Raw genomic sequence first — 26,999 nt, 5'->3', positions numbered from 1 at the left:
ATTTACAGATTCCAAAGATTAGGACCTGATCTCTTTGGGTAGCCATTATTCAGCCTACCACACCCACTCTTAACACTTCTGCTTCTTGGCCTCACAATGTTGGATACTGCGAGTTTGCAGGTCTTAGTTCTTGAGGGAAAGAAAGAAACAGTTTTCACTTGATTGGAAATCAAAACTTATAACTGGCCATTTTGGGCTCATCATGCCACTAAACCAATAAGCAAAGAAAGAATTAATGTACGGGTTGCCTGACCGATCCTTACCTCTGACCATTCAGGTCAAACTGGGATACTATACCACACAATAAAGGTGAAGAGGACTAGGCCCAGAACCCAGGAGATGCTCTAAGGTCCCTCTCAGCACTTCAATGTACAATAGTAAAAGTTAGCCAAAAGTCGTGGCCCCCAAAACTATGCTGGACAACTGAAGATTCCGACCCTTCAGGAATGATTATATGAGTCACTCCACCATGCAAAGAACCCCAGCTAACAGAGGCCCTGGCTGAGCAAAGGGAACACAGAAGGACAGTGGAAGAAAGAAGTTTTATACACACACACACACACACACACACACACACACACACACACACACACACATTTACTCCATTAGTAAAATATATAGAGAGAACACATATGTAGATATTACTCAATTAGTGAATATATATATATATACACACACACACACACATATAATATATATACATATGCATATGAACTACGGCAGTCACAATAGGCCTTTTGCAGCTACGTGTATTTTCTTCTTGTTCGCTGTTGTTTTATATACTTTTCCCCTCCCTCCTGCTTTTCCCCTATTCTGTTTTGTAAAGATTATAAGTCATTGCTAACTTTACAGTTTGTTTTGCTGCATAAGCTTGTGACTCAATTAGAGGAGTAATTAACATCACCCAAATATGGATTTGATGACTAAGCCCTGAAGAGGGATACATTTATTGGACTTTGTGTTTTAGAGGAGAGCATTAGAATGTCTTCTTTTGCACACAGGATAGTTTCTTCTTATTAGGTGGGAACTACTGTTGATAGAGGAAGTTCAAATATGTGTGTATTGATGTGTATGGGTACTAAGTGTCCAAAGAGGTGGACAGTGCCAGCTTTTGAGCTATTGCCTTTTAGTTCCAAATGCAGCCTTCTGTACTCTGCTCTATGATACCGGGCCTCGGACTCTGCAAACCACGTTACCTTTGTTAGTTGGCTTTGACAAAAAGGGGCATGAGTGAAAGATTCGAAGGCAGGAGAAACGGAGGGTTCCTTCTTCCTTTGCTTACTAACCTTATCAACAACTGTTGATCCCAGCCCTCAACTTTTCTTCTGCCCTCCCAGGCAAGCTTCACTGTATCCCCTAAGAGGTACTAGCACCAGCCAGACAGCACCTCCTCTTGAGACCTCTGAGCCCTGGCACTCTAGGGCCCCCCAATCAAGCTTGTGGGTTCTGTTAATCCAACCTCTTCCCTATATTCCTGCAGCCTTAAGAGTGTTAGCTGCTTTCTGCAATGATTTTTCTCTAGCTTAGTTCAGTGTTCACCTTGTTCTTTCAGCCCACCTACATCAATGTAACCCATTCCCTACAGTAACTTCTCTCTGTTAAGAAACCTAGTGTAGTTTCTATTTTCCTGCCTGGACCCTGACTGATACAAACTATTAGGAAAGTGATACTCACTTTTCCCTAGGGCACTAAGCCAAAAGAAAGTAAATTTGGAAGTGCTGGGAGTCATCCTGAGAGGTCAGACTCCCTGAAAGGAAGGCTGAGACAGAAGACAGATCCCTGACATATTTAAGCACCTAGATCTAGCTCTGACTGGAATTAAACCTCTCTCTCCCCTGGATCGTTGAGTTATCTAGGCCAATAAATTCCTTTTGTTATTGTTGTTTAAGCCATAATGGGCTATTTGTTATTTACAGCCAAAAGAGTCCTGATTAATCCAAATCTTCTCATCCCCACCCCCAGACCTAGTGCTTCACCGGACAGCCACTGGACAGCCAAGACCAAACACTTCCTACTGAAAACTTTAATGAAACCAATAAGTTAATAAGTTAACTTATAAAGTGAGGTACTTGCATATCCACGAACCAGGTTGGTGGGGGAACTTCGATCTGGAAGGAGGGAGGGCTTCTTCCCAAGTCTCCATTGGTCATAGGGTAATCCCATTCTCCTGTCCCTCTCCACAGCTCTGTTTCTGAGGGGGTGGAGGGGTGGCTCTCTGGGGACAGTGCAGTGCAGGTGAGGTGAGCCAGGAGAGGCTCCATCCAGGACGTGATGGTCACATGCAAAGGGTCTGTTGGGGCAGAGGCTGGGCACCATGGGACTGAGCAAGATCCAACCCCAGCCCTGGTGCTGGTGCATGCAGATCCCCAATCATGAGATGTAGGCAGCTGGGCCCAAGCCCCTTGTTCCCTGGCACCCTACAGGGGGGTCACCATTGGTCCACTACCCATCACCCTCCTGCCATCTGCATTGGCTTTGTAGAAGAGGGACAAAGGGGTAGGGATACCAAAGAGGTGCTAGGGGCCTGGAGTGGATGGGGGGTGGGGGGATTATACCAGCATGGAGAGCTGTCAACTGAAGTGAAGAGATGGGTATGGAAGGAGGGGAAACAGTGCGTGTGAATGCCAGATGCAGAGTGGTGCCTACCAAAAAAGAGAATTATTATTCTCTCTGAGAATTAGAGTGACAAGGAAGGGGGCAAACCTAGACAGAAGCAGGCCTGATAACCAACCTGGGCAAGGGCCTGGGGTCTTTCCAGTGCTGTCCAGGCCCCGGAGGTCTAGGACTGAGTTATGCTGTGGGGATGCTGAAGAGCGCCCTTGGGGGCAGGCAGAGGCAGCAGTTATGGCTCCTGAACCAGTGAGGAGTAGATCTTCTTGAGAAAGGGGAGCTGCTAAAGCTCTGGAGTTGTGCCTGGAAAGACCTGGGGTCACCTCAGAGTTCTCTCTCCCACCCAAATGGAGTGGCAGGCTTCCTCTTAGTGGACATCACCCTGCAAGGCCAGCCCACTGTCATCAGCTGAGAGGCCCAGAATGGCTGAGTGGCTCTGTGCTCATGTCTCCAAGTGTGCATGATTGTGTGTGTCTGCATGTCTGTGGGACTAGAGGGACATGTTTGTGTGACCATGGGAGCATTGTCTATGCGAGGTTTGGAGGGGAATACAGAAGCTTGTGCTGTCAAAGGTGTCCTGAGGGTCAAAGAGGGGAGTGAACAGCCAGCAGGAAGGTGCCCCTGGGGGACAGGGAGGGACACCTGCAAATGGAAAGAAAGGCCCAGGCACTGCCCTTGGGGAAGCAAGGGAGAAACTGGCCCCATACTGGCTGGGTAGGTAGGGGGAGAAGGAGGGGGTAAGCCAAAGAGGGGGATGGAGGTCATGGCCAAGCCGCCTGAGACCAGCTAAAGCTGGGGGCCCATCTCCCAATGGGGGAGGGGCAGAGGGACCCCATGGGGGTCCCCAAAGTTGCATATTTAACATAGTTTGCATATATGGTGCCCATCTGCCTTGTGGCAGGGTCCTGTGCTTGTGGGTACCTGTGGTGGCACCTTGGGCCCACCCCCAAGTGGGGCAGGGACTTGGCAGGAGGGCTTCCCTCCCTGCTCTGTCTGAAGGGCGGGCCAGAGACCTCACCTTGCATAGCTGGAAGCTAGGTCAGGGCCCAGGTACCCAGCGCCCCACTCCCACTCCCGGGGCAGTGCCCCTGCCTGGCAAGCTATGCCGGGCCTTGATGGAAACGGGCAGGGCAATGGGGGGCCCAGAGGCCTCGGGGCAGCCGCTACTGCTGCCGGCCGAGCGAACTGGCATCTCTCGCTCCTGAGGTGGGGCGGGTTGCTCGTACCCACAGCCGGTATCTTGCCCACCCAGGCAGCTCAATACTGTGTGTGGCCTCTCTCCCCGTGAGGCAGCAAGTTCAAGTCCGAGCGGAGTCCGGAGGCCTCACAGGGCGGGTCCGAGCGCCCGGTCCTGGGGCTGGCGGTGAGCTGTCCCAACCCCTGAGAAGCGCCTCAGTCCATATTGGTGCTGACCGAGCGGGAGATGCTGAGCGTCTGTGCGGAGACGGAGATGTCCTCGTGGTCCACAGGGCTGTGGTAGTCGGACGTGATGTCGGGGTCGAAGAGCGGCACTTGCACGGTGCCCAGGCTAGCCGAGGTGCCAGAGCGCAGGCAGCGGGAGTAGAAGTCCAACAGCAGGTCCAGCTTGTGCTCGATGGACTGCACCTGGGGGCGGGGCGCAGCTGGAGGCGGGGCCTAGCTGGGGTTGGGGACGGGCTTAGGGCGCCACTGAAGGCGGGGCTTGAGCGGGGATAGGGGCGGAGATTGGGGCGGAGCGAGGCTAGGAGGCGGAACTTGGCTGGGGAGGGGCGGCAGGAAAGGGGAGCTTGGCCGGAGAGTGGGACGAAGCTGGGAAAGTAGTTTATTCCCGGAGCAAAATTTAGTTGTGATTGGTTGGGATAGGGACACCTGAGGTGGGGTTAAATGAAGATGGGACTTAGGTTTACCTGTGACGCTACCAACCTAGGGGCGGGGCTTGGCAGGAGAAGGTGGGTGAGCTTCCTGGCACGCAGGGCTTATCTGTGGGGCGCGGATCGGTAGGGCTGGGGCCGCTTGGGCCCTGCTTGGACCTCCGTGGCGGGTGCTCTGGGCTGTGGCTCTGAGAAGTGCATCCTCCCCTTGTTCCTGTCCCTACGGCCTTCCAGAGCGTCTCCGTCGACGACCAGCTCAGCTATACCAGCGAGATTCCATCCCACACTCACCTGCTTCTCCACCTTGACCACGCGTCCCATCATACTAATTTCATCCACTGCCTCCGCGTCCAAGGGCCCCTTGTCGCCCTTCTCTCGGGCCTTCCGGTCCCCGGGCCCCCGGCCCATAATCTGGTCCACCCTGTGGAGAAAAAGAACCGTCACAGGGCCCACACATCACACTCCCTCCCCAAGAATTCTAGGTTGCCCGCTGAAAGAGGAGACAGAGCCTACATTGGTGAGAGGGGCAGCCTGAGGGGAGGGGCCTTTTGCCCTGCCGAAAGGAAACCAAGTTGGATGGAGGGACCCAGCCGCTGCTTTGAGGGTTTCCCAACTAAGCAAAAGCATAACACACAGCATAACAAGTAAAACAACTGCCTGATGGGAGGGCAGGTGGGAAATGGGAGAGTGGGAACAGAGGGAGAGACACAAGGGGGAATGTGAGTTATAAGGTAGACAAGGCTAGAGCTGATCCTACCTTATTTTTCTGCTCTCCTTTACAGCAAAATTCTTGACAGTGTTCTCTCTATCCTCTAGCTCCAATTTCTCTCTTAAACCTTCTCCACTCAGACTTCATTCCCACCATTTCACCAAAACTGCTTTTGTCAAGGTTCCAAATAGGCCCCGTGTGGCTGAATTTGATGACCAGTTTTTCAGCCCTCTTTACACTTGACCTATTAGCAGTGCTCTGCACAGTTGATCACTTCTTCCTGCACTTTTTCCATTTGGATTCCCCCAAACCACCCTCTCCTGGTTCTCCTCTCCCCATTTCCTTCTCACTGACGACTCCTTCTCAGTCTCCTTTGCTAGTTCCTCCTCCTTTATCTCTACAACCTCTAAACATTGCAAGACCCAACACTTCTGGGACCTCTTCTCTCCACTTACTCCCGCTAAGTGATGTCTTTAGTTCCAGATTTTCAATTGCTCTATGCACCGTTGACACCAAATCTCTTATCTCCAGCCCACATCTCTCCTCTGAACTCCAGACTCCTCAATCCCACCACGAGATCAACATCCACTTAGATGCCTGGTGGGCATCATAACTCCAACACACCTCAACTCTCCTGATCCAAACTGACTCCACCCGTTGCCCTCCCCATGCCAAAAAATGGCAACTTTTTCCTCCTGCTCAAGCCTTGGCTTTATCCTTTATTCTCTTTTTCTCTTACATCCCATCAGAAAACCTTGTCAACTCTACCTTCAAAATATATCTAGCATCTGACTATTTCTCCCCACCTCCACTGCTGCCACTCTGGTCCCCGTCTGCATCATCTCTAGGCTGGACATCAGAAATGGCTGGGTGGTTCTTCAGGCCCAAGACAAGGAGCTTGGCGGGCCTTCTGGACTCAGCCAAGAGCCTCAAGCCGGAAGCCTTGCCCAGGCCTGAAACTCCAGCTGCCACAACGGCCCCTAGGGGGCGCTCGGGGCTCCTTTCGGGCTTTGGTAGACAGGCTCTAGCCCGCGGTCGTCGATTCAGGATCCGGCCGCGGCCTCCCTGCCCACCTCCCCCGTCGAGGGTGGGCGCACCCACCGAGCCTGCAGGCTCTTGATCCGGCCCAGCATGTCCAGGTGCCCTGCTGAGTACTGCTCGATGACGTCCTTCACGTCGTATGGTCGCAGCGTCTCCTTGAATTTCCTTTTGGCCACCAGGAACTTGAGGATCCTGTTGTGGGAGGGGGGGATCTCAGAGGGAAGGGATTCTTTTCCAGCCCCCTCTCCGTCCCTTTGCTACCCCTTGTCCAGCACCAGGGCACCCCTTGCTTGGGCCACATAAACAGCCTCCACTGGGTCTCTCAGCCTCCCTACCTACTCAACACCCTCCCACCCACTGCCCCTTAGTTTTGTTTGGTATGTTTTAATGTGCCTGTGTCTGCAGTCACATTCGCCTGGTAGGCAAGACTGGGATGGTTTCTCTCTACGAGGTGGGACACAGGGCAGGCATCTGTGTACGCTGCCAATGACAATAACTCGGAGGAAGACTTCTTGCATTCGCTCCACAAATGCTTGTTAGCACTGCTGTGCTGGACTCTGGCTGCCCAAGGGGCATCAGAGCCACTCCCTGGCCTCAGAAGCCCTGCTCTGGGGTGGGAAACAGAGAGGACACACAATTATGGGGTGATAAGGGTGGAGAAAGGGGCTGGAGATGGTGAGAAGAGAGACCTTGGCTGGGGAGGTCTGGGGGTCAGGGATAAGTCTAGAGAGTGATGCTTCCCAGTCACATGGCCAAGAGGAGGGGGATGAAGGGAGGCTCTCTGGACATAGACACGCATGGAGGTGTGTAAGTGAGATTCAGTTCAGAGGAGCTGCAACAGGGTATGAAGACAAGGGGTCAACCCACCAGGGTGAGGAGTAGGGCATTTAAGGGAAAGAGCCTGGCTTTGAGCAGGAGGCTGGGGGCCGGGGGTACCCTGAAGAGCCCTGTATCCCTGGCAGAGACTAGGCAGTGGGAAGTTGGGGTGGGAAGAGGAAGTTCTTCCTCTGCTGTAGCGTGATGCCCTGCCAGCCTGTGTGGAGAATGGGCCTAAGCTGGGAGGGGGCAGCAGCATGGAGAGGTGGGGCATGCTGGGTGTGAGGGGTCTGTGGGATGGCTGAGGAGAGCTGACCTGGGTCAGGTGGCAGCTGAGGAATTGTGTTCCAGTAGCTGGTCACTGGGAAGGGAGAGACAGGGTGTATAAAAAGAGGGTGGGAAAAGGCCTCAGAGTCTCTAGAGAGTGTGTATGGGATGGGGGTCAGGGGTCTGGCCGACTCTGATTTTGAAAGGAACACAAGGGAAGAAGCTTATGTTCAGGTGCATCAGCTGGGGAAGAGAGGAGGTGAGTCTGGAAGGCCTGGGGGTGAAGGAGCTAGAGCTGCAGGCTGGGAAGAGTCTAGGCCAGGACTCCATGCCAAGGAGTTTGTGGGCCAGACCCACAGCGGGGCCACGGCTAAAGGGCCCAGGAGATGCTGATCCCCTAATATGTCAAGGCAGGAAGCAAGCTAGTAGGGCAGATGCTTTCTAACTTTTTGACCAAAGCCCACCATAAGAAATGCATTTTACATCAGAAACCAGTACACACACACACACACACACACACACACACCCCTGAAATATAAGTTCCATGAATATTTATCTTTACTGTGAGGGGTGCATTCTATTTTCTGTTCTATTCTTTTTTTTTTTAATGCTGACTATGGCCTGCTAAATTTATTTCACTAAGTTGATTTCAAACTGTTGTAACCTGTGGTTTGAAAAGTACTGCTCAAAAGGAAGTCCTATGGGAGACAGACAGGCTGAGGTCAAGACACCCAAGAAGAGAGAGAAAGTTTGAGACCCAGAGCAAAAGGAAGATGAGAACTGAGACACAGAGATGGAGGGGAGAGTGCATCAAGACAGAGACATGGGAGGCAATAATGGATGCGGAGCGAGGAAGAGAGAGAGAGAGCCTGACGTAAAGCAGAAGGGGAGAGAAGCAGAGAGGACAGTGTGGGCATGAAGAGAGGAACCATGATGGGCAGCCGAGCCCACCACCCCACCCAGCCAGCCCTGCAGACATGAAGAGGACGTACAAAGCCTGCTGGGAGCCACATGCCACCTCCCCACCCCACCCACACTCCAGGGTCCCTGCCAACCAGCATTGCAAAGGGTGCCAGGTGGGTAGCAGCTGGCATGCCTGGGAGCTAGGCCAGGTCTGGCCATGAGGGCAGACCACAGATGGGGAGCAGCAGTGGGTGGCAGACGATGGGCGGGGGGGCATCATAGGCCTCGGTCTCACCTGACAGAGCGGATGACCGTCTTCACAGCAGGCATGACGTCGTCCACCGTGAGCTCACACTGGTAGCTCTTTTCCTCTGCCACTTCCTCTGAGGGGCCCTCTGGAAAGTTGGGGGAACCCAGGTGGTGGCAGCAGAAAGGGCCACTCCTAACCCGTACCACCACATGCCAAACCACCCTTAGAGGTACTGAGAGGGAGAAGGAGGCCTAGAAAGGGCCCAGCACCTTCCTGGCGGAACAAGGCCAACCAGACCTTGTTGCACTACCCAGGACAGAAAATACCAGTTCATTGCCTATGGCCAGTCAGGGTAAACATCTGCCTGGTGGCCAGGAGAGTGGGAGTTGCTGGAGGGCACATCTGGTGCGCCTTGGAACAAACTGCACACAGCCCTGAAGGAAGCCCCACTGGTCCTGCCCACCAAGCGGGACAGTGAGCCCCAGAGAAAAGGGACTTGAGGCCTTTGCATGTAATACACACACAGTCTTACCCTTCAGCCAAGAGGGAAGGAAGCAGAGGCTGGCTCCTGTGCCCAGCTCTGCTGCTGGGGCAGGTCCCTAAAGCAAGTCATTTTTCCTTCCCCCAGGTGAGAGAAACAGTTTCTCTGAGACTACTGCCCTACATTGCACAGAAAGGTGATGCTATCCTGGCCCTGCCAGGTGCAAGAGGGGATGAGAAGCCAGGCAGCTTCTTGGGCAGGAAAGAGGAGGCCCCAGGCATTAGCCATGCCCAGGCTCCTGTGGGTCAGCACCTCCCAAAGACTGGTTTGTAGGATTCTGTGACCTTCCAGAAAAGGCCTGAGTCAGTCAGCAGCATGGGGCCTGACACAGCACAGACAGAGGTAGCATGGCTGGGTCCCCCTCCCTCTAAGGCATCCTGTCCCCATCCTCTATCCTGTCTCCTGCCCCTTCTTTTTCCCACCCAGGGGCCTTAAGCATGTCAAAGCTGGGAGAAGTCTTCCAGAGCACTTGGTCCTATCCTCTTGTTTTCCAGAATTGGACACTGAAGCACAGAGAGGGGCAGTATCTTGCCTAAGTCACAGTGCCTTACTGAAGTCAGAGCAGAGCTAGAATCTAAAAAAGCAACCCTGCTCCCCAGGTTCACAGCCTCATAATTGCAGGCTGGGGAAGGGCATGAAGAGGGGCAGGGTGGGGAGTGTGGGCTCTGGAGCTGGACACACCTCACTGAGGACAGCAGCTCTGCCACTTATTAGTTGAGAGATCTCAGTCTCCACATCAGTAAAACAGGGGTGCGAACAGAACCTACTTCCTAGGGTTGTTGGGAGAAGGAAAGAGATGATGTGTATTAGGCTGTACACAGGTATGGCCCCTCAGGTATGGACCGCGGCCCCTCCCAAGCACATCTGTCAGGCAGCTCGCTTTGGGGAGACGCTGTGTTCGGAAAGCTCTTCTGCTCACCTGCTGAGATGTAGTTCCTGTGAAGTAGTTTCTATTATTGTCCTCATTTCACAGGTGAGGAGAATGTGGCCAGAGAGATTAGGTTACTTGCCCAAGATAAATGGCAAAGGATTCAAAGCCAGGCAGCCTGGCTCCAAAGTCTGCACTCCTAACACTACGAAACGCTACCCTCTGCATTCTCATTTGATTGTCAGTCTGGAGCCCAGCAAAGCAGGTATTCTGATGCCCATTTTACAGACCAGAAGACTGATGCCCAAAGACGGTCCCCTGTTGCAGAGCTGGGACTAGAGCTGAGTCTTTCCCCGTCCAGCCCAGGTTCTGGCCCTGTGCTGCTGCCCCCAGCCGGCCCCCAGGGGCTCACCCTCAGCAGAGGCACGGGGTTTGAGTCTCAGAGAGGCCCGGAAGCGTGTGCGGTCATTGAAGCTCCAGCTCTTCTGCACCTTGGTAGGGCTGCTGGCCTCAGCCCCCTGCTCGCTGCCCGGGGACGCAGGCATTGGAGGAGGTGCCAGGTGCTGCTTGGAGGGGCCCGTCCGCCGCTGCGAGCTGCCCATGCGGATGCGGTCTTTGATGCCCATCCGACTGCTGGCAGGATGGGCCGGGGGCAGGTAGTGGAGAGCCAAGTGAGCCAGAGCAGGGGTGAGTGTGAGGGGGGACACAGCTGGCTTGTGACTTGGGCAGCTATTGGGTCTTAACTCTCCACCAAATGGAGACTTCCTGGGGTGGGACAAGGGTGTGGTGAGGGGACCCTGATTCCTCCCAGAAACTGATCTAGGGTCAGTCTGGGCAGATGCCCTCCCCCCACCCCGCCTCCCACCCCTCATTGCCTGGACAGACAAGGGGTGCACAGGAGACAAACGTCAGAGTGGAAGGAGTGAGAAAAACCCAGGAAGGGAGTCAGACAGATGGAAGGACAGGAGAGCTGGGCCTGGTCCAGGTGGGCAGGCGGAGCTGGAGGGTGCTGAGAGATGAAGAAGCTCACCCAGCCTTGCACACTGAGGAGGCCTCCAGGGGCCCACTGGACACAGGGTGGGTTGTGTGGAGCTGAGGCTGTGTGTGTGCGCACCTGTGACAATGTGGTACCCAGGTACCAGTGCGTGTGCATGTGTTCATATGTGTGTACACGTATCAGTGTATACCTGCCTCCTCTACCCATTGCTGGAGTTCTCTGACCCCACACTGGTGAAGTCATGGCTTTCAGGCTTTCAGACCCGGTAGAGCTATGCAGGCGGTGCACTAGAAAATCCCAAAGGCCTCCAACACATAGACATCGGAATAAATAGCACCTCTAGGGGTGTGCAGTGTGCCAGGCCACTGAGGGGCTTTAGCACTATGGGTCTAGCTGCTGAGCCCACATGTATGCCCAGGACATGCCTGGTGCCTGCCCTCCCCATGAAGTCTCCCCTGCCTGAGCTCTGCCCACCTGGACTAACGTCCTGCCCATGTGACTGTAGGCTCTCCCTCCCAGTGCCACAGCCCCCACTGCCTACTGAGCCCCCAGTTCAACTGCACCTACACGTGTCTGTATGCCTGTGAACATACATGTGCATGTCTGTGCCTATGCTCAGACTTCCCTTCCCACACCCCAGCTCACCATCACATCCCCCAAACCTCAGAGGAAGACAGGTACAGGGAGGCCTCAGTTTGCCCAAGACAGGCCCTGGTCAGCCAAAACCTGGTAGAGTAACTCTGTGTCCAAGAGGTTCAAGGACCATGTTACCGCTGTTTGAATAGGACCTATGCAAACATTCCCCCATCCCACACCATGGGGTGTCACCACTGCCTCTTGCTGTGGCATTTGGGTTAGGGGCCCCTCCACCCAAATGTCTGGGGCCCTAGCTCAGGAGAGCACCAGCCAGTCTTTGAGGAGGCCTGAGGTGAGACAGAGGTTGGGGGAGGAGACTGTGCCACCTTCTCTCAGGGACTTTCAGATCAAGGGTTGAGCAGAGGACAGATTCTGGTTTCAGGGTTGGGTGGGAGCTGGGGGTCTCCCATGCCCAGGGCATGGGATATAGGGTACAGGGCCAAGATGCTGAGGTGAGAAAGATCTCAAACCAGGGGCACCTTCAGGAAGGCAGCCAGGATGTACAGCCATCCTTAGGAGTAGGATCCTCTGCCCAGAGGGAAGAGGTTATAGGTCATGGACTGGGGCCCTTAAGATATTAGAAGGGAAGGATGGGATGGCCCTGCAGTCCAGCATGCTGTTTGCTGGCCCAGGATCCCCTCAATGCATCCCAAAGATGCCAACCAAAGTTTGAGGCTGGCTCTCCCAAACTTTCCTCTGCAGAGCCATTCCTTCGGGCTCTCATGCTGGCAGGCACCGCCCACCCACCCAGCCCGTGCAACCCATCCCTCTGCCCTCCACTCCTCCAAGGCGGAGAGGAAGACAAAGGGATGGAGAAGGCCCTGACCCTCATCCAAGGGCCAGGAATTCCGGATCTCTGCACCCAGCACAATCACTTCCATTCTGGAAGAAAGGAGTGACCTCCCCATCATGAGAAGTATGCGAGCAAGACTGAGTTTGCACTCAGTAGGACTTATGGAGGATGGGGTCTGGAGGCTTGCACTAGAGGTCCTGAAAGGTCCCTTTCCAGCTCTGACTCTGTAATGGCTGAAGGAGCTTCCAGCCTGGTTTATGGGGTTCTGTAACTTTCCAGCCAGCCAGAAGCCCTGGGCTCCTCTTCAATGTAAGAAGGCACTGTTTTCCCAGGGGTGGCCCTGGATTCCAGCTCCTTGGGCAGGGCCCAGAAAATGGATCATGTCAGCCTCTCTGGAGCTAAAAGCTCAAAGAAAATGGAAAGAAACCTAGCACATGGTGGACATCAAAAGAGCTCCTGCCTCCCCAGGTTCCTTAGAACACACAGATCCTGTCTGACTGCCTGGCTTGTGCAGTTCCTGTAGTTCTCTCAGCCACATGGTGGGCTTCATAAGCCATCCCTGGTTTGTAGATGGGGAGAGAGGTGAAATGATGCCCCCAAGGTCACTGAGTGCCTATGGATGAAGCAAGGACTGGAGCCCAGTTTTTTCTGACTTCAGAGACTGTGTTCTTCTCCAGGACAAGCAGTTAAGGTGGTGGTTCTCCACTGGGGGTGATTTTGCTCACTAGGGAACATTTGGCAATGCCTGGAGGCATTTTTGGTTGTCACCCTAGGGGGTGCTCCTGGCATCTACTGGGTAGAGGCCAGGGATGCCACTAAACAATGCATGTAATGAGCCACCACAACAAAGACTTGTCCAGCCCAAAATGTTAACAATGCTGAGGTCAGAAAACTAATCTAAGGGGTCAGCTGGTACCAGGGAGGTGGATGGGTGGGCCTGGATGGGACTGTCCTGTTGGGGAAAGCCAGCTCTGGGCATAGGCTGCCTGCTGCCTGCCCTCCTGGACTCAGCCCCATACTTACTTCCACAAGGAATTTTTTAAGGACTCCATCTGCCTGCCAGAGGCCAACCTCATAGGGGAACAGAGGCGGCCTACCCCAGCCAGAGCTGCACAGAGTCCTTCTCTTTAGAACTGCCACAGCCTCATCCCTGGCCTCTCTGCCCGGGCCCTGCCTGTTCTTCATGACCCAGCTCAGCCCCTGAGCCCTCGGCTCTCTGATCTGGTGGTGCCAGGCCGCCTGCTCCTTCCCGGCACTGTGCTCTCTCTCACCTCCTCACCTTGGCGTGTGCTGCTTTCTTGATCTCGGAATGCCCTGACTCGTGCCTGCTCCTTTTGGGGCCTCCTCTGGGTGAAGTACCTGACCCAGGTTCCGCAGCCCCACTGCTTCCTCCTTTGGCTGCATTCATCACTGCACATAGCAATTAATTACTCTTTGCAATTCTCCAGGCACCATGTTTTATTCACCACTGTGTCCCTAGTGCAGGGCCTGGCACAGGGCTGGTGCCAAGGAAAGTAGTGGTGATGCAGCTAAAAGAGTTGGGCTCTGGAGTTAGCAAAGGAGGCTCCAATTCCAGCTCCTTCAGGCATCTGCTAGGTCTCAAGGTGGGCAACGGGGAGACAGTAAGCTAAACCCAAGACATGACAAAAGTCAGAGTGGGAAGGACCTTCAGAGAGCCTCTAGTTCAATTTTCCCATTCTACAGATGGGAAACTGAGGTCCCGAGTAGGGAAGCAATTTGGTCAAGATTACACAGGGGGTCAGTGGCAGAGCCAGAACTTATCCCAAGGCTACTGTACATGTCCCTCCTGACAGACTGGGTGCCAGGCCCATGACCCCAGACCTGGCAGAGACATCCCCAGGAAGGTTTGGGGCTCATCGGGGCCCCAAAGCAGAAGGCAGGCGGCAGGCACATGCACCTTGTCCTTGGCCCATCCTGTCCCCCTCTCCAGCCCCGGAACTGGGCGGGGCAAGGAGGAGTGGGGACCGGAGGAGCAGGCGAGGGGGTACCTCGGTCTCCAGCTGGCGTGGATCCGAAAGAAACTCCGTTTATTACTAAACATCTGGCTGGAAAGTTGAGAACAAGACACAAACAGAAGTTAGTGGGAAGGAGGCAGGTAGTCAGGGCGTAAGGGAGCTGCCAGGATGGGACTGGCCTCCTGTGGTTGGTGGGAGAGAAGGACCCCCCATGAAAATCATCCTCCAGCGTTCATCACCAGGATGCAGCCAGGATGCAGCCGTTCTCAAGATTTGCATAAGGATCTCCTGGGGAGCATGTTAAATATGCAGAATTCTGTGTCTCTTCTTCAGAGATTCTTATGTGGGCTTGGGGAGAGGTCCAGCCCCAGAGGGTGCTGATGTAGGAGGTCAGTGGACCATGCCTTGAGAAACACCATCTTACACAGGGGGTCAGTGGCACCTCACTGCAAAACCCCAAAGAAAGGAGGTGCTGGCCCTGGCAATGCCATCCCCCAGGAAGCCCTGTGTCTTGTCCTGGAAACATGTTCGGCCTGCATGCACCCAAAAGCATCACTAAGTGTGTGGCCACCAAGTGTGTGTATGTGTATGTTGAGGGGGATGGGGGGGATGTCCTATCTGGGCACCCACACCATAGGGCCCACACAGCCAAGATTAAGGATATGGCCATTTGGCTTGAGCCCAGTAACTGATCCAGAAGTCACAGCTCAGTCCCCTAGGGTCCCTGAGAAGAAGGAACACTCTACCACCATCACCGTGAGTCCCAGCCATGTGTCTAAGGCAGACACACACAGGCTGAGAATTAGTGATCGCCGAAGCCTTAGCAGTAACCTGTTCCTAGGTCTTAGGGGGCCCAGAGACCCAGAGCAGCTGTGAGGGTGGTACAGCAGCTGGGCTCCAGGCTAATCTCCATTCTCAGTGCCTTCCTATTCAGGCGAGGTGAGACCGAGAGCCCCTGCTCAGGCCCTGGGCAGGGTTACGCAGACACCGGTATTTCTGAGTTTCTACCTGTAAGCCACAGTTGTACGGGGATGAGGATAACAATGAAGGGCCTTCAGACAGTGACAGACTCTGAGTCAGGCAACCCCATGGACTCTCCTCCAGGCAGCAACCAGCCTGACCTGGCCAGACATGTCCCTGCTCCCTCCAGCCCCAGATCTGGACAGGCTCCTTCTCTCCACCCACTTGCCTGCCCTGCCCCTAGCCTGAAGTGCCTCACTGAGGACAGGGAAGGAATGCTGCTTCCAGGATTCGTTGAACCAAAATCCCCTCCTCTCCATTCCCCAGGCCCTTTCCATTCCAGAAACCCAGAGAACCCAGAGCCCGGATCAGCCTAACTGTTGCCCAGGACCCAGAAGCTCAGAGTGACACAGGGACTTTCTCAAGGTCACACAGCATCAGGTGGCAAGGGCGAGCTTTCACCACACTGCTTCCTTCTTATCACCGAGTGGCTCACCTCTTCTCCCCTCCCTTGTTCTGGGCTTAGGGCTCAGAATCACACCTGAAGCTCAAGGCCCAGAGGGCCACCTGATTCAGGAATGATGTGTGAAGATGAGACAAAACAGAGATGGGCAGGGGACAGAGAAGAAATGAGGGGGATTGAATCCTTGGCCTTAAAGCCACACCTCTACAGGAGCAGCCTTATCCAAATACACCTGAAATTCCACTATTGGTAACCGTTTATGTGGGGTAAGCATTGTTCTTTCTTTGTTCTTCTTTCAAGATGCAAAAAGCTCCAGGAGAGACAGATCAAGGGGAAAGAGACTGTTGGGAGCAGCAAAGGAAGAAGGGCATTGTGCGAGAATCCCAGGTGACCCCTCTGGGATCAGCAAAGCTGCGGGCAAGGTCTGTACAAGACAAGAGCATCATTCATTGGTTGAGTTTACGTAGGTCCTACAGCGGATCTTAGTCACAGAGCTCTCTTTCCAGCTGGCATCTCGTTCCTGAGAGGCGAGTTCACTGTCAAGCCCCTTCTAGAGGAACATGCTGGGGGAGGGGGTTCCCTGCCCTCACACCCCAGAATGGAGCCCACGATTACCTGAGCCGTAAGCACCTGTGGCCAGTGGCCTCCTCCTCTCTCCAGCTTCCCAGGAGGGATGGGGGTGCAGGGATGGAAGAGTGAGGGAACGTGGAAACAGAGAAAGAAAGAGGACAATGGAGTGAATGGACAAGGTAATGGAAAGGATGGTGTGGACGTCACCCCGGTCAGACCCTGGAAACCCCAGGTGACTAGAAGGCAAGTCCAGCCTGGCCTCTCCAGAGAGGCTCTCGGTCTGTACCTGTCAGGCCATCTGATGGCAACTGCCCAGGCCCCGCGACAAGGCCTGGGAGTCCCCAGAACAGGCCCAGACACCCACATAGTGGCTGGAGACAGATCTGAGAGAGGATGAGACAGAATGGAAAAGGACGAGGAGAAGCAAGAGGAGGCGGCGGCCCTGGGGGGCCCCTACCTTTCCCCAGGGCAGAAGGAGGCGCTGCCTGGCCGGTGGCAGGTGGCAACGGGCGGGTAACGGGAGGGCGCTCCATCAGGTACTGGCGCCCGCCGCACCTCCAGGGGCCGTAGGCCCCCATTGCGGGCCCGTTGCACGTGCTCAAACAAGAGGGCCAGTTCTCTGCAGGAGAGGGCACCATCAGCAGCAGGCAGGGCTCTGGCAGCACCCCCTCACCTGGCGGGTGCTGGGCTCCTGAGTTCAGATCCTGCTAGGCTCTGCCTCTCTAGAGGTACTCAGCAAACAGCCCAGGCCAGAATAGGCAGGAACAGCAGGTGGGAGAGACTAACCCTCCTCTCTGCCTTTCTACATTCAGTTCCTGGGAAACTCTGAGGGATGCCATGTATGGTTGTGCAGGCTGGGCACAACTCAAGGGCACCCTGACAAGGCAACAAATGGGACTTCATTCCCGCTTCCTCTGCTTATCAAGCTGAGTGCCTGGACATAGAACTGTGCCTACCTAGAGGCCAGCAGTAGCCCTCAAATCCTCACCCTCCTGCTCTGACTAGGTTTTAAGTGGAAACGGAGCCTGAGGAGGGAGACCTGATAGGGTAACTAGCCCAGCTTCCTCCTCCTGCAGATTCACTCCTGCCACTGAGTTCGTAAAGACTAGACTTGAGGCTCAGCTTCTTCCTAACTCCCCTGTTTCCATAACCCAAGAAGGAGCTCGCTCCTCTCTGCCTTCCCATTGTACAGATGAGCAAACTGAGGTCCAGGAAGAAGGAGGCCCATGTGACCCAGAATCTCTAAACCAAGTTCTGTCCTCTTACCAGAAGATCCAAGACCACTCCCCGCCCATCTTCCCTCCCTCTCACACGTATTCCTAAACAAACCAGCTCCTGCCCCACTCCCCATGGCCTGGCCTTAAGTCCTCAGGGCTCCTCCGGGAAAGGCAGGCTCCTTCTAATCTGAACACTATCACTGTCTGGGAGGTGGGAGCTTGCCTCGGCCAGGTAGAGAGATGGAGGGACCAGTGTGATTCCAGACCCTTCTCTCCTCCTTCTTCCCTGGAAAGCCCTTGGGGTTCAGAGGGAGCAGGGAGGGGGACAGCCAGGTGTGGGAGGGAGTGGGATCATGCAACAGCTGCTCTTGGAGAACTAATGAGGCAAAAAAGGCACCCGCAGGAGTGCTGAGCCCAGCAGCCTGGCCCGGCTGCACTTGCTGCCTGCCTGCACGTGGGGCTGAGCCATGTGCCACGGTCTTCATTCCTGCCCAAGGGCCTGACCAGGCACCTGGTCTCATAAACCTTGGTGGTGCTATTAATAATCCCCTGCATGGAGCCACCCACTGCTGTCTTACCCCAGCCTGGGCCAGAGGGGCAAACCCACTTCCGGGCTCCAAGGCTGCTGCTTGGCACAGTGAAAGTAGGTACACATTCACACGCAGGGCTGCTGGGCAGTCCTTGCACCCAACTCTGACACACACGTTCTTGCCCATACCACCCTTGCGCTGCCCAGCTGCAACACTCCAGGCTGGCAGTGGCTGGCACCGAGGGGAGATGAGCTGGCTATACCACTGCCCTGACAGGCATCAACTATGGGGTGAGCATGTGGACTGCAGGACTCAGGGCTCAGCCAGCGGGGCAGGGCTCCACCTCATGCCCTGTGTCCAGTGTCCACCACCTTCCCTGGCATAGCAGAGTGGGAGAGAGGACACTCTGGGCTCCGGGTTACATAGGATCTGCAGAGCCTGACCCAGATGCTCCTTTGGGATCCATCGCCCCTTTCCCACCTTCCAGAGCTGAGCCCCAGTCACTTTTCCCCAAGGGCCATTACCACCAGCCCCCCCCACCACCACCCACTTCCCCCTGGAGCAGGGCCTACCTGAAGGATGGAAGGATACTGTCATAGTAGTACCAGGTAGCCGTCAGGTAGGCCCGGCTCGTGTCGGTGGAGTAGAGGCGCCATGCAGCCTGGTGATGTGGGGGAAGGGAAGGGGGATAAGGCATCAGAAAAGCCTCCAAAAGAACCTGGGCCTTGGGCCAGCTGAAATAGATCCGAAACCAGAGGCCACTTCTAATCCTACAGCCACTGGCAGGGCCAGACAGAAACAGTGGCCCAGAGAGAAATGACATCCCCAAGGTGATGAGCAGGTCAGCATCAGAGCAGGAGGCTGAGAGACCAGGAGCTCAGAACTGGGGTTTTGTCATCAGGCAGATGTAGGTTTCCAATCCTAGCTTTGTCCCTTACTAGTGTGGACAAATAAAGTGAAGCTGCAGAGCCTCAGTTTCCTCATCTGTGAAATGGACACACTACTACTTACCTTACAGGGTGTTGTGAGCAGTAAATGAGCAAATGTACATTAAATGCCAAGTGCTGTGCCTGGCACATGGTAGGCACTTAATATCAAGTTCACCTGTTAAACATGCATTGTCTCCTGTCACCATAGCTTATACATATCTATTCTTTGTCTATTTGACTAATGTCTTTCTCTTCCCCTAGACCATAAGCTATGTCTTGATCACTGCTGTGTCCTCTTGACATATGGTAGGTGTTCTGCAAATGTGTGGGGAATGAATGCTGGCTGAGTGAATTATCATCACTAATAGTAACCCCACCCCATCTTTCTCAGCTGCCTGCCACTGCCCATGGGGTTGAGAAAGGAGGAAAGAGCATCACCTACCAACCCCTCAGTATCTATGGACTTACAAGAGTTTCCTCTGTAGCAGGAGGGATGAGGGTCAGATAAGAGTCAGGACTGTCCCTCTCCCTCCAGGTAAAAAGAAGAGCCAAGGAGGGACTGTGAGTGGGGTAGTCAGTGAAGGCAAGGAGGCATGGGAGGTGCCAGGCAGGACAAAGCAGAATTGGGCCCTGGATGCCACCCTTCTTTGAGTGCCTCTTGTCCTTAAGGGACTGCCCACTGCTGATGTCACCAACCAGGCACCCTCCCAGGACAAGAATATTTTCACTTCCTGCTTGCCTAGGCCCCTGGCTTGGGCTGGGGAGCAGCTGCCAGAGCTGTCTCATTAATTATGGGTACCACAATACCAGCTGTCTCTTGGCATGGTCAGTGCCAGCTGCCTGTCCCTACAATGCCCCTTGGAAGGCCAGCTCCCAGAGGACAGCAGCCATTGTGCCCCAAGGGACACTGAGAAGGAAAGGCTGGGCTGGTGGCTGGAGATAGCAGGGTGGGGGAAGCGGTTCCACCCTGGGGAGAGATAAGGGGAATTAAAGAGACTTGAAGTGGCAGGGTGAGAGTGTGGCACGCTGGGGAGCAGGCTGAGAAGGACTGTGCCAGTACTCCCTGATCTGCTTCCCAAGGGGGTTTCTCTTGCACACACCCTGGTAGAGAGAAGCCAAGGCTGAGGGACAAGTCACAAAAAAATCAGTGCCCTTGCCTCAGCCTGGGCCCTGGCAGGACACCTCAGCAAGCGAGGGAAGCTTAGACCACACACTCCCGGGTTTCCCCCAGCCCTCCAACTGCTCCTTCTGTCTCCTTGGCCAACTCTGCCCATCCAGCCTGATGATGAGGTTCCTAAAAGCCCAGTTCTGGACCGCCTTTCCTCTCCCTGCTAGGCAAGCCCATCTGTGCTGAGTGTTTCATGACTGTGAATGTGCAAGGGCTCCAAAATTCCTCTGCCCGGCACGTTGTTCTCATCTCAGCTGCAGACCTGTATATCACCTCCTCAACATAGCCACTGAGGATCTCAGAGGCCGCTCAGACTCTACAGGCTCCAGTCAAACCCACATTCTTCATGCCCCAGATCTGGTCCCCCCTCCAGCGAGTAAGGTCATCAACTACCATCTGGGCAAGCCAGAAGCCTGGAAATCACCCCACTACCTCCTTCTCCCTCACTCCTGATGCCACTAATTTCACCTCTACTATGCAGAATCTTCCCAATTCTTTCCATCTTACCTGTTGCCACCCTAGTCCAAGTCACATAGCATCCTGCCTTGCCCAGACTGTTGCCAGAGCCTCTTATCTGGTCTCCCACACACACCTGGTCACCCTCCAATCCATTCCTAACTTTTCAAAATACAAATCTGATCATCACCCATTCCTCCTGCTTCATACCTGTCAGTGGTTCCTCATTGCTCTTATGAAATGTTCATCTCCTCCCTGAGGTCCTGAGCTCTGGGCCTCAGCCATCTGTCCAGCACCTTCCACTGTATACTCCTCCCTGAGATCTCTGTTCCAACCTCATTAGCTTCACTAAACACACCATGCTCCCTTCCACCACAGGGCCTTTGCACATGCTGTTCCTGTCCCTTGAATGCTCCCGGCCACTTCGCCTATTCACCTAGTTAACTCCTACCCATCCTCCAGCTCTCAGCTCAAGTATCAGTTTCCCAGGGTCCTTCAAGGTCAGATCAGGCCAGGTCCTTTGTTAACTGCTCTTCAGAGAATCGTTTCTTTCTCTCAAGGTTTTTATCTCGGTTTGTAATGACAGTATTCATTTGGGAGTGTGTGAGCAGTACATTGGTGTTGGGAGCAGAGCAGGTTTACTGATGGGCAGCAGGGCTGGGTTTCCACCAGGGGCCTTGGCCTCTTGTCCAGACTCCACTCCACTTCCCGCCATATAGAACTGGGGCTGGAGCTGGGCAATGGGGCAGCTCTGACTAGCCCTAAACTGAGCATGTGGTGCAGGGGGAATTCCTGACAATCTCGGGCAGCATCCCAGCTCTGTCCCTGACTTGGCACATGAGCCCGGAAAAGTCATGTCTGCTCTCTGAGCTTCCCAGTGGAGTCACAGTTGTGAATCCGGGACACATGGGTCAGCATAGAGCTGGCACGACGGTTCGACTCAGGGACCCCCAGAGTTTCCAGTACCTGGATGAGGTTGGCTGCTGGCATCCTCCGCTTCTCGAAGTGCTTCTGACGGTGCTGCTCCTGTACCTTCAGGGCGAAGCCAGAGCCAAGGATGCCCTAGGGGGATAGGCCAGCTGGGGGAATGCAGTGGTGGTAGGGACAGAAAAGGAGGCAAAAGTGCCCCCATCCCTGCCAATCTGAGGTGTCCCACCCCTATGCAAACGCAGGATAGAGGCTTAGCAGTGTCTGCCCTCAGGACCCTTCTGTCCCAGGCTGGGTGAGCCCAAGTGGAGGAAGACTCACAGCAGGCAAGGCAAAGAAGGAGATGCCTAGTAAGGCGAAGCCGGCAGCCAGGACTCTGCCTAGCCATGTGTGTGGTGTCTTGTCACCATAACCGATGGTCGTCAGTGTAATCTGGGAACACAAATGGGTTAGGCACAGGGCTGGTCATGAGGGCCACCCACAGGAGCTTATTGGAACACAGGCATGGGGAACCTGATCATGGGGCAGAAGGTCCCCATGGTTACCCACCAGGGCTGCTTACAAGGATTTGTCACAAGGGCTGGCTAGGAGCATAGAAGGGAGGCCCTCCCCTGTGCTGGTCAGGGGAAGAGGTACAGGTCACAAGGACTTGACATGGGGAACTAGACTGGGCACAAGCAGGTCCACTGGGCCACGGTGAGGGGCAAATGCAGGGGCTGGTTACAGGGGTCCCAGCCCTAGCAGGCACAGGCTGACTCAGCCCCGAGTTGGAGTCACAGTGGTCAGACTGGGAGGGTCCCAGGGGGAAGGGCGGCCCTACACAGACCCTTACGCACCGTCCCCCACCAGAGCGAGTCAGCGTAGGAGGAGAAGTCGGAGTTGGCGTCTTTCTCGGCCAGATAGACCAGGAAGGAGGCGAAGATGAGCACCAGGAACCCGATGTACCAGGCGGTGATCAGCTCCTGCAGGGGCAGCTACGAGTGAGAGCACTGGGAGGACCCCGCCGGAGGGGGCTGAGCGAGCGGGGAACGCTGCGCCCACTGGGAGAGGTGGGCAGGTGGAAGATCGGCCTCTGGGAGGTATTCTGGGAGGGTTGATGAAAGTACCCCTCGGAATTCTCTGGAGGCAGCCCTGCCCCACTTTCTGTCTCAGCTCCGCCCTTCAAGGAGGCCCCGCCTTCCCGACGGGACCAGGCCCCCACAGAACCTCAGGGCACACTGCTGACGCACCCCTCACCCGCCGCACCCCACCCCAGCCCTCGCCCTTGGCCCTCCAGGTTCCACCCTCAACCCTTCGCCCTCAGCCCCCAGACCACCTTGCCCCCACACCAAGCTCAACTTTCAGGCTTCGGTGCGACACGGCATCTAGCCCCACCCCAGCTCCCACTTAGCTGTGCGCCTAGACCCCCGAACCCAGAAGCTTCCAAATGAGACCCTCAAGCCCTACCTTCGACCCCGCCTCCTGGCTTGCTCCTGACCCCCGCAGGCCCCGCTCTGCCCGGCTCCAGAAGGAGCCCCTTCTGGCCTCGCCGCTGCCTGGTCCCTCGTTCCCTGCCTCCGGCCCTGCTCCGGCCCTGCACTCCCCGCTCCCGCCCGCGGCAGCCCCCGCCCTGCCTCACCTTGCTGTGCGCGTAGACCACCGAGCCGAGCAGCTTCCAGGTGCCGCCGCGGCGGTCCATGCGCACCATGCGCAGGATCTGCAGGAAGCGCATGCTGCGCAGCGCAGACGTGGCAAAGATATTACCCTGCGTGCCCGCGGCGATGACCGCCACCGAGGCCACGAACACGATGAAGTCTGCAGGAGCGAGGGCGGCGATGTCACCGCCGGTGCCGAGGAGCCCACCCGCCCCGCATCGGTACCGAGGCCGGCGGGTGGAGAGCAGCCAGGTGGGGTCAGGTGCAGGCAGGGCAGGCCTTGTTACCGATGACACAGAAGGGCTTTCGGGCAAAGCGGAGGCGGCCCTGCCATCCTCGGTAACGACAGCAGCAGCCAGCGGACCAGACCCGGACGATGTACTCCAGGCCGAACACCACGATCATCACGAATTCCTGTGAGACCAGGGCCTCAGGTTCTGGTCTCCCCTCTCCAGGTCCAAGTCACACAGTACAGGTCCAGCTCTGAGTCCCTGAGTTAGGGGTACTAGGATTTCCCCAGACCACCTCTCCTGGAGGTTCTTACACCTACTCCTCACCCAGCCCTGCCCCTCCCAGACTCTATAATCCTGACTGGGTGACATAAGGGGTGGCCATCTGTCATCTGTCCCCCTCTGAGGTGCTTCTGTTTAGAGAGAGAGAGAAAAAAAATCACACCACAGATAGAGTTAGCAGTTTTGGTCCTGAGAAGGATTGGGGCTTATTCATCTCTTCTCTGGGCCCAACACTCACAGAGAGGCAGGAGGTCCCTCAGTATCTGCTATAAAGCAGGGGATGTGGCCCAGAGATGGGCAGGTACCATCTCAGGGAACACAGCACAGCAAGCCACTCTTTGAGCCATAGTGTGAGAAGCCTCTCTCTCCATCTTTGCCCTGAACACAGAGGTGCTATGCCACACGGACTCCCTCAGACGTGGACTCCAGCACTCACCAGGATGAGAAGACACTCATTGGCAAGTTCCTGGTGCTCCTGGATAGTGGACAGCACAGACAGCACCAGGCAGCTGAAGACCAGCAAAAATCTGCAATGGCAGCATGAAGGAGAGGGTTAGACTGCTGGATGGACAGGACAGTCAAGGAGCCTTTGGCAAGGGGTTGCAGAGTCAGAGGAGTAGGGAAGCACTATTTTGGAAGAATTACCTGGAAATCAGAATCAGAGTTCTGGAGTTGTAGCTCTGTGCCAGACACCAAAGGGAGAGACGCCCCTGAGCTCTCTCAGCTACTGAGCTCACAGACACCTTACAATCCTTTCAGAGAAGTGGTCAGTCAGCTGAGGGTGCCAGGTCTGCCTGGGCTGAGAGCAGGGACCGACTGGCTCAGGGTCCTTGTACGATCAGGAAATGCCTCCAGGCTCAGTCATGCACAAGTGGTGGCCTCAGACCCTGGCTCAGTTTTAAGGACATCTTGAGAGAAGTGCCCCAGAGGTCAGCTGAGGGACCAGGGAAGGTCAGTGGCTGAGGGACTCCTCCCCTTCCCTATGAACTCCAAGGTGGAGCCTAGTTTCAGCTGCAGAATAGAGACAACTGTCCTGCCTTTGTGCGCTCTTACGGAATTAAATAATGAGACAGCTCTGAAAGGAAAGGGTACCAGAGAAGACAGGCTAGGAGACGAGGACGGGGGTTGGGAGGGGGCCATGGAGAGGGTCTCAGGCAGCTGGGCCATGCCCCGGAGACCTGGACTCCCCTGAGGGCAGCAGGAAGCCATTGAGTGGCCCAGAACCAGATGTTAGAAACAGAAGGAACTTTATAACCCTACTCACCCAACACTTCCCTCAACCCGAATGGCACACATGAGGAAACTGAGGCCCAGAAAGGGAAGGGAATTCACTCAAGGTCACCCAACATGCCAAGGACAGAAGTGGGATTAGAGCCAGGGTTCCCGAGTTCCCAGTGGATGGGAAGAGGGGTAAAGGGCATAAGGAGAGAAACTAGTGGCCTCAGGGAGAATGTGACTACAAGAGGCAGGACAGGCACAGAGGGCACAAGCTGCAGATGCAGCAAAAGGGAAGGAGGCTGGGCTCTCCAAATCTCTACTCTTTGGGATGAGGTGTGCGGGACATGTAGGTGTCCGGGAGGAGACCCCTGAGGGAATGGGCTTCTCTGGAAAGGGACTGGGGACTGACCCACAGCCTTTCCCAGATGTTCCCAGAGTCTCTCCCCCAGGGGCTGCTGATTCTGCATTCTGCCTGAAACGCCTTGCCGTCGGGGCCTGATGAGACTCTGCTCACCCTCTCTTCACACAAACGCTCCCTGCTCGGGGGAGCCTGCTGGGATGGCCCCCACTCTACTATTCCCACTTCAGAACTTGCCCTCCCAGTGCTTGCCTCTGTGTATGTGGCTCAAGTCACTTTCTACAAGGCTTTGAGAACTGGGTTCAAATGATCCTGCTTCTGTGTGGTCCTGAGAAAGTCACCCACCTTCTCTGAGCCAGTGTCATCTGCAGAGTGGGAGCTGATGGGAGGAAAGACATGTAGAAGGCAGAGCTCCACCCTGGCCCATTACACCGCCTTGGACAGGGGCTCCCCTGCCTGCTTGAAGGGCAGGTTTAGGTCTTCATTCCCGCACACAGCCCTAGGTAGAGGAGATGGTAGCAGATGTGGTAAGGCATTTGAATGAATGAGTGTGGAGGAGGCCTCCTTGACCAGAGCTGAGTCAGCAAAGACATAAGGCAGGGGACAGGTGGAGGTGGGGGTGGGGGAAGGGTGGGGGTGGGGCAGAGCACCAGCTCCTTGAGTTCAATAATTAACCACAGAAAATGCAGTGGCCACATCCACTGGGATGGGGGACTGCACTGAGACAGGGCTCAGGGTGGTGGGGCCCTCCCTGAGGTCATTTTATCCAGCCCCCTCTTCTGGGAAGGACTGAGGGAAGTCTTGATGAGCCTTCACCCCAGCCCTGGACAAATCATTCAGTCCCATCGCTCAGCTGACCTCAGATCCTCAGGTCAGTGGGCCATGCTAGGGGCTTCCTACTGGGTATCTCAGGAATTTTTTCACTTTTCTTTCCATGCCAACAGTTGCACATCTATAAAATGTCCACTTCACAGTAGGTTAGGGGAAAAAAGCAGATTATCAAACCTTAAGGGCAATGTGATCCCAATTTTTAAATATAGATGCTTTTTATATTCATACCAAGAGTCAGCAGGGCTCATCTCTGGCAAAATTAAGAGTGATATGGCCTTTGCTTTGCTTTTGCTTATCTGCATTTCCTCATATTTTTTAGGGTAAATATGGGTAATAACAAACTGATATAAAATTTAAAATGCATTTCCTTAAAAATATGAACAGGGAAAAAAACACATTTAATCCTGCCTTACCTCTTTACCACAACAGCCTTTGCCATTTAGCAGGTGTGGGGGTGTGGGAGCCTCTCCCCGGTCCGTCTCACATGTGTAGCTGCCTATCTGCCCTCTCTTCTTGGATGTCTCATGGCCTCTCAAATCGAACATGCCCAGAAACCAACTCTTCTTTTGCTCCCAAATCTTGCTCTCAGCCTACCCCTCTTCTCAGTAATGGCACCATCTTCCACCCAGGGGCTCAAGGTGAATGTCTAAGAGTGACCCTGGACTCTTCCTTTCCCTCACCTGCACATCCTGTCCTTCAGCAATTTCTATCGCCCCATCTTCAGAATATATCCCCGCGCAGACCTGGGCGCACCATCCTAAGCTGCCCACACCTCGCCCCTGTCTGTTCTCCCAGCCTCTACCCTGGCCCTACTGTAATGCACTCCCTTCGCCGCAGCTGGGGCGCTCTGCCCACAATGCAGAGCAGGAAATCATCACTGTGCCCCACACCCTCCGCTGACTTCCCACTACACTTAAGGAGTGAAGGTCACGTTCCTCAGCAACTCCAACAAGGCCCTGCGAGGTCTGG

General features: G+C 55.1%; 1 protein-coding gene across 3 annotated transcripts in view; it reads right to left on the bottom strand.

The window, feature by feature from the left end:
• Nucleotides 1-2,014: 2,014 nt before the first annotated feature.
• KCNQ4 (potassium voltage-gated channel subfamily Q member 4) overlaps nt 2,015-26,999 on the bottom strand; it is a 50,182-nt gene continuing 25,197 nt past the window's right edge. The window contains exons 2-14 of one of the 3 annotated variants that reach the window (XM_037002332.2): nt 24,060-24,150; nt 23,399-23,525; nt 23,096-23,271; nt 22,314-22,439; nt 21,799-21,909; nt 21,517-21,612; nt 18,570-18,658; nt 16,708-16,869; nt 10,268-10,488; nt 8,492-8,591; nt 6,271-6,402; nt 4,752-4,881; nt 2,015-4,215 (exon numbers count right to left, since the gene is read on the bottom strand). In XM_037002332.2, coding sequence (XP_036858227.1) covers nt 4,003-4,215; nt 4,752-4,881; nt 6,271-6,402; nt 8,492-8,591; nt 10,268-10,488; nt 16,708-16,869; nt 18,570-18,658; nt 21,517-21,612; nt 21,799-21,909; nt 22,314-22,439; nt 23,096-23,271; nt 23,399-23,525; nt 24,060-24,150 — 1,774 coding nt within the window. In that variant the 3' untranslated portion in view covers nt 2,015-4,002. The other 2 variants (XM_073233738.1, XM_073233739.1) reach the window with 2 other exon arrangements.

Source organism: Manis javanica, chromosome 4 (genome assembly GCF_040802235.1).
Source record: "Manis javanica isolate MJ-LG chromosome 4, MJ_LKY, whole genome shotgun sequence".
Lineage (NCBI taxonomy): Eukaryota > Metazoa > Chordata > Mammalia > Pholidota > Manidae > Manis > Manis javanica.
Note: the sequence above shows the minus strand (reverse complement) of the source record. Positions and strands in the feature narration are given on the sequence as shown.